The 13,200-nt window shown below is 36.7% G+C and overlaps 1 protein-coding gene across 1 annotated transcript in view; it reads right to left on the bottom strand.

The window, feature by feature from the left end:
* Window positions 1–287: 287 nt before the first annotated feature.
* The window catches only part of slc35e1 (solute carrier family 35 member E1), a 48,474-nt gene continuing 35,561 nt past the window's right edge, over window positions 288–13,200 (bottom strand). Inside the window, exons 5-6 of the mRNA XM_028816141.2 lie at window positions 5,877–6,122; window positions 288–3,797 (exon numbers count right to left, since the gene is read on the bottom strand). Of these exons, the coding sequence (XP_028671974.1) occupies window positions 3,573–3,797; window positions 5,877–6,122 (471 nt within the window). The 3' untranslated portion in view covers window positions 288–3,572. The remainder of the gene's footprint in view (window positions 3,798–5,876; window positions 6,123–13,200) is intronic.

A 13,200-nucleotide genomic window follows, 5' to 3' on the forward strand; every position in this document is an offset into this window, starting at 1 on the left:
CGTGAATCGCACTTCTGGTTTTAAGTATTTTAATATTCATTTGTTCTCACCAGCAATTTAACATCGAACAACAATTTAACATTCTCAAACATGTTTAATTCGATTCAAGGCCACGAGGCACCAACAGCTTTTTCTGGCGGCCCTTTACCAATGGGCCCACTTATCCCCATACCGACACAGGCCAATTTGGTAACCTAGATTAACCCAAACCATGTTTGTTGGGGGAAAACCCAAGTATCAGGAACCCCGTTCTACAGCATTATAAGTAACGCTATTAGTACTGCATCTTAATATCAATGTATGTTTAATGAATCATTTTCAAGAAGGGTTCATTTATAATATACAGAGACACATGCCCATTTGATTAACAATTTGTTTCTATTATTCATACAGCTACAAATTAAGTTAATTTAAAGCTATCAAGGTTCTCATTTCTGTAGAAATGAATGACTCTTGAAACTTTTCATATTTCAATTTAAACCCAAGCAAGATGCTCAAGTTTAGACAGCCCCGCAGAGCCTGAGTGCCAGCAGATTTTTCAGTTCAGTTTTCACTTAATCAACCATTTTGTTCTTTTCAAACTTTAACCTCACATATTCTAAATTAACTCTCACCATGCAATATTGGAAATATGATGGTGTCAATTTCTTCATGCAAACAACACCTTTTAACTATCTCCACCTTTCTGATAACACAGAAAGGAAATAAAGATGTCAGTGGAGGGATTACATTTTTTAAATCTGTCCATTTATTTGCTGGACCTGCTTGATCCAGTTTGGCATCATGAGGGTCAGCACCTGTCCTGGCAACATCAGGCACAAGACAAAACTGAATAAGGATGCCAGACCATCACAAGTCCCTTACAAGCATATCTGAAACTCTACATTATGTCCGATGGTAGCGGACAGCAGGCATCTAAACCTGGTTTTAAAGAATCTCTCTGAGAATGGGTAACTTTACAGAAACCAAAATCAACTAACAAATGCCTTCAGGACCAAAGACATAGAATTACAAGGTAAAATTTTGCCTTCATCCCTCAATTTAATCTGTGTAATGTTTAGGCACGATTTAGGGTGCTGCGTCCCCTAAACAGCAGACATCGACAGGGTGGTTTTATTTTTTTGGATATAGATATTTTTTTGACTCGTTTGTACTAAGTGCTCAAGACATTACATTTCTTTAAACAGTAGGGTCATTCCAATATGAACATTTGTTAAGATATTTACAGTGTACATACATATATACACACGTATATTATACATACACATATTGCATTAACAATTTTCGATACAAATTCTCATGATGTAAGAGAATAGTTAATTAAATGGTGTAAAAGAAACAATGCCATCAACAATCAAAAAAATATTAATAGCAAAATGTACCCAGACAATGATCACACATAAAGAACCAAAAAAAGTACAAGAATTAATTATGAAACCTGCCATCCAGCTCTCCCCCCTTCTTTAGAACCTGGATTTTTTAAACTGCTGAATATTTACTCTGTTCAAAATTATAACACATACATTGCAGATTCTTGTTGACTAATACTCCAATGTTTAATATTTTGAAAACGGATAAATCATGTGGAAAAAAGAAAAAATACAGTATTTTCACCAAACCATTTCTGTAAATTACAAAACCTTTCTACAAAAAAAATACTGTTACACCCCTTTATTTTTAAGTCAGAGATTTCCAATTACTAACAACTGATTGACATTTTACTCAAAAAAAAAAGTAATAAATTAAAAATGAAGAATAAAGCAGCATCAAACTTAATAAATCACAAACAATAAGGTCCAGAAGAAGATAAAGACACCCAAGGATAAATGAAGGTCCACAACCTAAACAAATGCCAATGAAGGAAATTATCTAAAAGACAGATGTGTCACCTTAAAACGCGTGCTTTTGTCTTATAAATTGTAATATAGATTTTAACTGATTTATAAAATGAAATAATTACAGCAGGATTTATTTTGTTACCAAGAAATACACATTCAATAATTTCCTACATGAAAGAATAATGCCATCTTTCATTGGCAGCACTGAACTAAAGTTTAAAATTCTTGCTCGATTAAAAAAGCTAACTTACAGAACACCATGAAGGCCATAAAAGCCACAATGGTTCTGGTATTTGTTCAGAATTTCTTCACCAATGAGGACAATCCATCTAATTTAACCTAAACAAATAAATGTGTCATGCAGACATCAAAACTCTTAACACATAAATGATAGGAGTTCCTGTTTTATGGAAAATAAAAAACAATCATCGGGGGTGGGGGTGGAGGTGGGGCGGGGGCTGTGGGTAAGACGGTGTTTCAAGATACTTTTTCGACCAAATGACAATTTTGCTATGAGAACAACAAAATAAAACATCCTTTGCAAAAAAAGTAAAAAAAAAAAAAAAAAAGTAATAATAAAATTCAAACTAAAAAAACTGCCAGATTTTACAAAATTTTGTGCTATTGTTCATTAAAATTATGAATTGCCAAGATGACCAAAACTACCTACAAAAAATATAAATAATTCAAGTCTAAAATTCTATTTTCCATGATACATTAGTTTTATTAAAAAAAAAAAGAAAAAAAAAACACATTTCTGAGCCACTTGGCAAATGTGCATGTGTTTGTAAAGCTGTAGTCCTTTCTTTACATAACTAGTAAACCAACAGTTTACTTTTTTTTTCTGGGAAAGCCAAAAAAAATACAAAAAATAAAAAGCACAATAATCAATAATGAACTGAAACCAAACAAGCATCACAGCATTTACAGCCACAACATCCCCCAAGATTCCATATTACATTCTGTTATGACAGATTAAAAAAGTACTTATTTGCAACACTCAAAATGAGTGTAAATCTAAGACTAAGACAGGTTCGCACCCATCTTTTCAAGATCTACTACTTCAAATACAGACTCTCTCAAACCCAAAAACTGCCCATTTTCCAGTACCTTTAAATCTTGCCATCTTGTTAACAGTCTGGGAAAAGAAAGTTATTGGATTTTTGGAATACTACTCTGACTGCCATCTCGTAGCAAAGCTCAGGTGGGATATTCTATATTTCCCACAATAAACAAAACTGCTCGTATGCTCACACGCACACACACACACATAAATACATTTTACTTATGCCCAGAGGAAGTCCACAAATAAAACTATTGCAGGAGCATTTAGATGTTTTTCATTTCACTTTCGATGAAGCCTAGCAGCTCGAGTGAAATATTTGACCAAGAAGAAAAATGAATAATGTCTAATGATCCTTTGTGTTTTGGCTCAAAGAGTTTGTGCAAGGCATTAATAAATAATCATTTATCAATATACCTGACCAGACTGGTCACGGTGCTAAAATGTACAAACAGGATGATCAGCGTCGCTGCTTCTGAATGAAAACGCAAAACTTTCTTGATGTTGAAAACTTTGATTTTTTTTGTCTCCCATTTCCCCAAAGTGGCAAGTAGCTTGTTATCTTTCAAAGTCTTCTATCTCCTTTAAAGAAGGCAATTTAACAAAAAAAATAACTGAGAAATTGGGGTCAGGATTTTGATGAGAGTCAGATGCTCTAGCATAGTGCAATTTTACACGTCATACTGGCTGGACATGTACCCTGCACTGCCAGACTGCCTGCCATACTGGAAATGATCTGTCAGTACGTTGTTCCTGCCATAAGGGAAAGTCACTGTTCCATTGGCCTGAAGTTTGTCCAGTACTGAACTGTTACCACTGGCCTCAAATGATACCAGGTCATCCTTTGAAACGGGAAGTAATGTCTTCTTTGCTTCCTGGTTAGCATCATACTTAGCCTTCATAAAGAAAGAAAAAAAAAAGGGAAAAAGAAGTCAGTCTGTCACACTGTTAAGAATAAAATACTTCTTTACCTATCAAATTGTCATGTCATTCTTGAATTCACCAACCACAAGTGAAGAGATGTAATTGGGGACAAAGCCATTTCTCAGAGCAGCCACTTTAAGTAACTCACTATTGAAGCCACACTAAACATTGTTTTTGTTATCGGTGGTTTTACAATAGCCTTCATGTGTCTGTGTGTGTGTATATATTAACAGCATGTAGCCATTGCTTCCAGTTAAGCAAGATCAGTACAATTTTTGAAAAGGTGATGAATTAGCACTAACTTTTTTACGCTTGTGTTTATGTGACTTTTGGTTAATTTAGTTCTTAGTAAGTTATTTACTATTTCCAATCATGCAAGTGCACTTTGGTTATAATAGATGAAGTATAACTTTATTACTTGTACTACAACATTTCTTTATAAAAGTTATTTATGAGGTCTTCAGAGTTAAATTAAAACACAACAAAATTATGCAACACCTGCCAGGCATATGGAGATAACAAGCTGCTCTAGAGAATTAGGAAATGCCAGCTGAGATTAATCAGCTGATCTGTTTCTATAAAACATGAAAAATACTGAATAACAATAATATAATAAAAGGTACAAAAATGTATTCTCTTTAATGGCTCTTATGAGAAATATACCATTTACAAAGAAGACCTTGGCAATCCACCACATACATAAATGACTAACTGAACAGGCTACAGGAAAATATACAGACGTAGCAGTGACATATTTATGCTGATCCTTGATCAAAAATCTGTAAACATAGTGAGAAACTATAAATATAAAAATAGGAAAAATGTTTATTACTCATAACACACAAGAAGTGTAATGTAGCATAAATGTGTATTTTAGATTTAATGCAAAATAAAAATTTGTAAAGTGATAAAGGCTTGCATTTCATGTCCCACAACATTCTCAAAAACGTTAGAATCACCTCTACCACAACTATAACAACACTGGACATGAGTTCTATAGTTAGGCATTTTTAAACTAAAATTCTAAGACTGGACACTTTTAGGAGCTTACACACTTATCATGGAAAGACTTCTTTTGCCTCACTCCATCGCCCCCAAGACAATTCTCTACTAATTTCCTATTGGTGATCATGAAAAACAACAGTACATTACTTCACAAATATATTTGCGTTTGAAAGTGACCAAATGAAAATATGTTGCTGAACTGCAATTAGCAACATTTAAACCAAATAATTACATAGTGTTCATCTACAACTGTGAAGTCTTGTACACTTTCAAGAACTGGAAAATGTTACTCCATCTGAAAATACTTTTTTTTTTTTTCCCAGATGTCACTTACCCCATTAAGTTTTTAGAGATGGCTAAAGACATTTTTTTTATCTCATTATGCAAAATGGAGTAGCTATGTTGGCTAATCATGGACAAGAAGCAATATCAAAACCGTCCATTAAAAAAAATCCTGCATCACTCGTGACACATAATCCACTTGTGAGCAAATGCTCGGATGACTTGACAACATCCCAAAAACATGAGTTTTTACTAAAATACTGTAAAGTTAACCACTTCCATAAAATGCTCTTGTGAATGGAAATGGAATGTGCTCAGACACAAAGATGCACTTGAATTGTAGACCCTAGATGTTTGGGATGTTTGTCCATGTGCATTAACTTTATAGTTGTTGAAGCACCTTGCATTTGAATATATTCGTGGCATATTCTCTTTCTGTTAATGTTTTGACTTGCTTTTTTTTTTTTTAAACTTCTGATCTTTAATTATACATCTTTCAACTAACTTTTCACTGTTGTCAGAAGAAGTACAGCTTTATACAATGGATATTCTGAAAATGGGATGGACCTGTGACCAGTGAATTGGTCGGGAGATGGGTCTGCAATACAAAATGCTTGGACATGTTTGAGCATATCCCATTTTAGTTCACAACATTTTTTGGAAGTGGTTTATTTATCAACATTTTAGTAAAACAAATGTGTATGCACAGCAAAAACAATCCACATTTAAAAAATGCATATTTGATTTATTCATCATTGTCTTACCTTATTGTACAGGAAAACACCTAGAATGGCTGTCATCATGCCCAACACATTAGTAGAAGTCACTGGATTCTTCAACATCAGCAGAGACACAGTGATGACCATTATACGTTTTGTGGCATTAGCTACTGAGTAGCTAAGAGGACTGATCAGGTTTAATACGCTGAAAGCAATCACATTCTGGGCAAAGTTGCAAAAGCCACTGATTACAAGCAGAATCAGCGTAAAGTACCAGTTAGAAGTGCCACCCTGAAAAGTGGAAAATAAGGAGACGTATGTAAGATTGATGAAGTATTTAAAATGGCAGCAGGTGGACTACTGGTATCTTAGAATAAAACCAGTTCTGCAAAAGCAACACTCAAAATTAGTAGCCTACTGAAGTGTCTACCAACTGAAATATTGATTTAATATACTGAGATATTCCATATTTATATATAAAAATAGACAAACTGCAGCTATGAGCACATAAAAGAAAGATGTTAATTGGTTAGGCAGGGGAATGCTTGGAGTTTGCATTTAAGAACACTAGGGGGCTTCGCCCCCTGCTCGCCAACCCCACGTGTCTCTGCCGTTCGCGTATGTGGATTTCACTTTCACCAAACAACAAATGTCAATGTCAATTTCAAATTTATTTAAATGGCACATTTAAAACAACATAGGAATGCTGTGGCCAACGTGCTTTACAATAATAGAATAAAAGAAAAAACATACAATTAACAAATTAATAAAAATACAATGAATGAACAAATAAAATAAATAATAAATAGAAGTAATGTTACATAATCACAATGAGGAAACCATCAGTATTACTGAAGGTCATAGAATGCAAGTGAATAGAAATGAGTCTTTAATCTTGTTTTGAACAGTCCAATTGTAGACGACTCCTTTATGTAATGAGATAAAGAGTTCCAGAGGCGAGGAGCAGCAGCTGCACAAGCCCTGTCTGTCCCCCTTAGTTTTACACTTGGAACGAGGGACAACAAGAGACAACTGACCAGAAGATCTAAGCACTCTAGATGGCTGATGTAAAACACACAATTCGGATAAATAGGCAGGAGCAAGCCCATGTAAAGATTTAAAAACTAGCAACAAGATTTTAAAATCAATTCAAAAACTGACAGACAGCCAGTGTAAAGAAGCTAATATTGGATAAACAGAACCATACTTTCTTGCCCCAACCAGGAATCGAGCGGCAGCATTCTGGACCAACTGTAACCTGTGGTGAATTTCCCCTTGGGATTAATAAAGTATCTATCTATCTATCTATCTGTGTATCAGGGATTTGCTAATCCCACAAAATACAGCGAGTTGCAGTAATCAAGGCGAGAAAAGATAAAAGCATGAGTAGCTTTCTCAAGATCTTTTAACTCTCACGGATATGCCTCTTTATTGGGAAGGAACACTACTTTTACCTGATGGCAACACAAATTAGACGATCTACAAGTCTCCGACTTAAAAGTTTAAATCCAAACAATATATTCGATCTCTTTTCGCTGTTCCATTATTTCACGGAGTAATAATTTCTGTTTGTTTGCGGTAAATGTGATCTTTAACTATCTTTTTTTTTTTTTTTTTTTTTTTGAGACTTTCGAATTTTAGTACTTTCATTATCTTTAAACTGCTCTGCATGTGTATCGTGCCAACGTTTTTGAATTCTTTATGACGTTCTACTTTGTCATCTACTGTTTGTCTTTTATTTCCAGCCCTAGGCGTGGTTAAATCTCTTGGCACAAAGTCTCAAAGAGCTGGACGTGAAAGTATCTCTCCCAGGCTAAAAAGTCTTGTCTCGTCCCAGGATTTTCTTTATTATAATAGAGAGATGTAAATGTGTGAAAACCTGGAGGTCCGAAAAGCTCTTTAACACTAGAATTACCAGAGCCTACGAAAAAAACTTGTAGATCCAGCCCACCTTAAATCGCTTTCTTAAAACCGGTTCTCACCTCTCCGCCAGCGTCTTTTGTCATCTAAATGTACTGATAAAGACAAGCTGCCAGCAGCCGGCTATTCCATCCCCCCATACGACTTAGAACGTAAAACAAGCTTTTCCCAGCTCATGCCTTGATTGATTATCTGGAAGTGAAGTGGAGTTTTAGAGTAGAAATAATAGATTGTTATTTGGAACACACGCATTTCATATGTGTTTGCATCTCTACAGTAATCTGTGTAAACACAATTGTTTAAAACAGAAACGTTTTACAATATTCTAGTAGCAAATGACAAAATGTAGGCATCCACATTACTAACCGAGAATGGTAAACCGGATGGACGCAGGGGACATCCGGCAATGGGCCGTGGCCGCAAAAGACGTACTGCGCAGGCGCCCCACAAATACCCCCCACCCCCCCCGCAAGCAACGGGAACCAGATGGAATGCAACGTAAAATAAGAAATGAGGCATCGCGCACACAAAAAAGGAGTCAGACCACAGAAAAAAGGAGTCAGACGCCGTTGCACACGAAACGGTACACAGAAAGAGGAGGATTCAACAAGCCCCTAGCACACAAAAAAAAAGAAGCCGCGAGCACCACACAAAGCCCATTGGACACGAACTGGGACAGACTACGGCCATAGCACACGAAACGTACACAAATACGACGATTCAGACCCTCGACCACAGTAACATACATAACAAATGACACACAAAGCCCCATTTCTAAATGAACCGTCCGTATTAAACATACGTCATTCAACACGTTCACACTATGCAGCATAGGTGGATCTCATTACAATAAGGCACTATTAACCCTTCAACCGCAGAAAAGGCTCCATATAACAGTGAGTGCGATCCTCCTTATTACTTATACATATTTATCACGCTCAAGAACAAACAATTCATGAATTCACGATCACGGGTACAAAACAATACGGTTCGGATAACGGGACCAAACACAATTCACACTATGCAGCATAGGTGGATCTCATTACAATGAGGCACTATTAACCATTCAACTGCAGAAAAGGCTCCATATTAACAGTGGAGTGCGATCCTCCTTATTACTTATCCATATTTCTAACGCTGAAGAACAAACAATTCATGAATTCACGATCACGGGGTACAAAACGATACGGCTCGAGTAACGGGACCAAACACACGAACCCGCATGAAAAAAAAACAATACACGTCGGCTCCAACGCGCTTCTGAAACTCTGGAAGAAAAAACGTCTCGGCTCCAAAAACGCAAAGCTCAACTACACAGTTTACAGAAACGAACCCAAATGGACAGACACACTGAACGTGGACGCATGCAGCGCGCGTCTCACAGTACTGCATCGAAACAGGCACGGGTTCAAAAGGAAACACCTCCCGTCTCAGACATACAGAAACGGCAGCGAAGGGACAAAATAAATAAACGCAGACGTCTACACCACGCATCTGGACTGCCGGAAAACAAGCACGCAAGGCTCCAAAAAGAGAAAGCTCAACTGACCGACATACAAAAACGGGCAAGGCTCAATACAAACAATACACGCCGTAAACTACAACGGGCTTCTCACACAGCACAGGCAAATCGATTACACCTCCAAAACAACACGTCCCAAATAATGTACATACAACGACGCGACTCTCAAACGGCACAAGCAAAAGATACATGTCACAAACATCAACGACAGACACCTGCTAAACGCTTGCGCCAGTTAGCTGACAACGCGTTCAATAATGAGTCCACTATTCAGGAAAATTAATTGGGATTAATGAATGTCATTTGCAATCATTGTCATTCACTTAACTTCCCTGAAGAAACAACTGGCAATACAAGTAATGAATTTACACGTTGTTATCAAAAGGGTCAAATTAGACTGCCTCCTTTACATTCATATCCTGAATATCTACAGAAGCTTCTAACTAACGATGTACCTGAAAGTGAAATCTTTATGAACTGCATTAGATCCTACAAATCGGTATCCACTATGAACATTAACAGTGGCACTGCACATGACATCCGTCTTGCAAAACTGTTAATTATTGATGAATGTACAATGGCATCCACTCACTTACTCAACACCATTCATAAACTTCTACAAACATTTATGAATAATAATATTCCCTTTGGAGGAAAGGTACTTTTATTAGGAGGAGATTTTAGACAGTGCTTAGCTATTGTTCCACATTCCATGCGCTCAGCTATTGTTCAGTGCACCTTAAAATACGCAGACAATTGGCATTGCTTTCAAAAGATACAGTTAGTACAAAACATGCGATGTCCAGATCCAGATCATAACAATTGGTTATTACAACTGGGAGATGGTACACTCACCAATACAGATAGACTTCACCCAGATATTATTACAATTCCTCAAGCCTTTATCTGCGACGACTTAGTTACAGACAGATTTGGAACAGCAATCTCATTAGACCAAATGCCCCTTTTAACACAAACGCACTATATTATGTCCAAAAAAATATTAATGTGGAAAACATAAATACCCAAGTCATTGCATTACTTCCTGGAGAGACACAACTCTTTCTAAGCTCTGACAAACTTGACTCTGATCGCGACAATAACCATCTTCATTGACCTTACAAGTTCTGACCTGGAATTACCTTTTACACTTAAACGGCGTGTACAAAGAAATTTTCCAATAAACCTTTACACTGTGCCACACACTTTATTGTTTGCTTTCTATTTGCATCATCTACGCCTTCACACTATTCTATATCTCATTCATACATCACGCTCTTTGTCATTCCCAACACCAGGGGTTGGCAAGCGAAGCGAGCAGGGGGCGGAGCCCCCTAGTAAACTATATAATGTATGAAGCCTGAAGTCCAAATATCAAAGAAACACTTTCACAAAGGTACAAAAAAAAAAAAAAGCCACCGCCAAAAAAAGCCGCCTTAGTGTATGACATTGACACGCATTAGCTATCACTGCTTCCGTGGCGCAACAGTATCAGTCGCTGGTTGGGAGTCCGAAGGTCATGAGTTCGATCCTGCACAACTCCATTTTGAGAAGTGTTCTTATTTTCACTATTTTAGAATAAAAAGATACATTTGATTTCAGTCTGTAACAGCCGGTGTAATTTATGATATTTGTAAAGGTTAGCTTTATTTTTTTTTAAAATTCACTTTTCATTGTCTCAGTCGCGTTCAAGATCCTTCCCTACCGCCCCCCCACCTGACACTGCTGTTTTCACATAAAGACGCGCTATAGTTCTGCAGTGTATCACGATACATACGACCGCGGTGTTTCCCCCCCCCAATATTGCCAGTCCCCACATGTTGCTGTATGCCGTTTCTTTTGTACTCCAGGACATGCAGAGGAAAGCATAGTAAAGAGCAGTAACTTCAGCGCTATATGCAATCATTAGACACTCCCCATCTGATGCTGTTTTCACATAAAGACGCACTATAGCTCTGCAGTGTACTTGTGACTGCATTGTCGTACCAATGCTTGCGAACTGAAGTGTCTGCCTGCACTTTTCGTGGCATTATACGTGTATTTTTTGAGCTTGCCCATGTAGCTCAAACACAGGAACATATGTTGATGTAAAAGTATAACAAAACAAGTGCACTTTTATTCAAGACTATAACCGAAGAAAAAAGAAAGCAAGTTACAGTAGGAGGTTGATATGACAGCTTGCGTGGTGCAATGCTAAGAACTGTTGATTTCCATTCCGTGCTATATAACTGTTAACATTTGAATCTGATGATTGCATATAGCGCTGTCTTATTCAGTGTGCGCAAGAACATGCAGGTGGCCAGTTGCTGAGTGCTACAACGCACATTTTAAAAAAAGAAAGACGTTTTGAAGAAATCATTTTATGACGCGAATAGTACCAATCAGAAAACATCGTCGAAGTAATGCAATATTATTTGAAAACGAACAGCGTCAGATCGGGTGTGAAGTTATACTGGCACTGTTTGAGTCAGATCAGAAGCTGAATAAGCTGAAAAAGCTCCTGTTCTGACTCTAAGTAAAAAAGCATGAATTAATCAACAGAAATAACTGCGATTGACATTTTAAAGTTAACGATTTACAGTGCATACCAATTTATAAATTCAATGTCCGTTTGAGGAAAAAAAAAAACACTTTCTTCAAAGCTGGGAATCGAACTCACGTCTCGGTAGCACGGTAGGGTAACTGTGCTCCAAGTCTGCAAACCGTAGCGTTAAGCCACGGAAGCTGTTGTATCATTCTTGAACCTTTTGTGAAAGTGTTTATTTGATGTTTGGACTTCAGGCTTCACAGATTCTATAGTTTATGCCTACATTTTGTAACATTACTAAAATATGAAAAAGTTTCTGTTTTAGCAATGTGTGTACACAGATTACTGTAGAAACGGAACACGCATGAAATGCATGTATTCCAAATAGCGATCTATTATTTCCATTCTAAAACTCCAGCAGTTCATTCACTCCCAGATAATCAAACAAGGCATGAGCTGGGAAAACTTAGTGAACGTTCTGCGACGGTGGGGGATGGAATAGCCGGCTGCTTGCTGCTCCTCTTAATCGGCACATTTAGAAGACAAAAGAGAGGTGAGAACAGTTTTAAGGTGGGCCGGATCTACGAGTTTTTTCGTAGACTCTGGTAATTCTAGTGTTAACTAACTTATATATCAGATCATCTGCTTGCTGGAAGTTACATTTATAAAGAACCTCATTAAAATTAATTTTCAACCACGTATTTGTCCAGGGGGTGTTTGGGGGGAAATCAAATGAAGAAATAAGAAGTTCCCAAAATGTTCTCAAATTAGATCTAAATATTTAATTTTTCTTCGTGAAAGGTGTCTTGCAATACGTAATGAAATGTACTCAACCAACTTCAGTGTGTTTAAGCTCAAATACTACTTTTAAAACAAACAGCTGGTATCAGTTTACTTCATGATGTTTTAAAAACTCATGAGGAAAACTTCATTTCTTTTCTTAGTCTCAGTTTCCCTAAGCAGAAATGAAACAACTCTAGCAATCTTTCTTTATATCTCAAACTCTCCAAATCTGTAACAGCTTTCCTATGGACCATCTCTAACACGGTCAACCTTTTGATCTAGAGTCTAATATTGTACACAACATTCCCAGTATGACCATATATGAATCTCTGTGAAAGACTCTATAAACATTATTCATTATATAATAAGCATAACCATGCTAAACTTATATTAATTTAACTTTCACTGCACACACTAAAACTTTAAACTTTTTTTTTATAAAATGTATTTTCTAGTCTTAAATCATTATTTTGTAATTGCAACATAAGCTTTTTTCATCCCTTATGTAAAAACATACATGCATTTACATTAAAATTAATAGTCTTTTGCTAGGCCAGATATTAAATCTGTCCTAGACCGTCATAAGGGATGTGCTGCTCAGCCTGTTGTATGAGGAA

The sequence above is a fragment of the Erpetoichthys calabaricus genome, chromosome 12, assembly GCF_900747795.2.
Source record: "Erpetoichthys calabaricus chromosome 12, fErpCal1.3, whole genome shotgun sequence".
Lineage (NCBI taxonomy): Eukaryota > Metazoa > Chordata > Cladistia > Polypteriformes > Polypteridae > Erpetoichthys > Erpetoichthys calabaricus.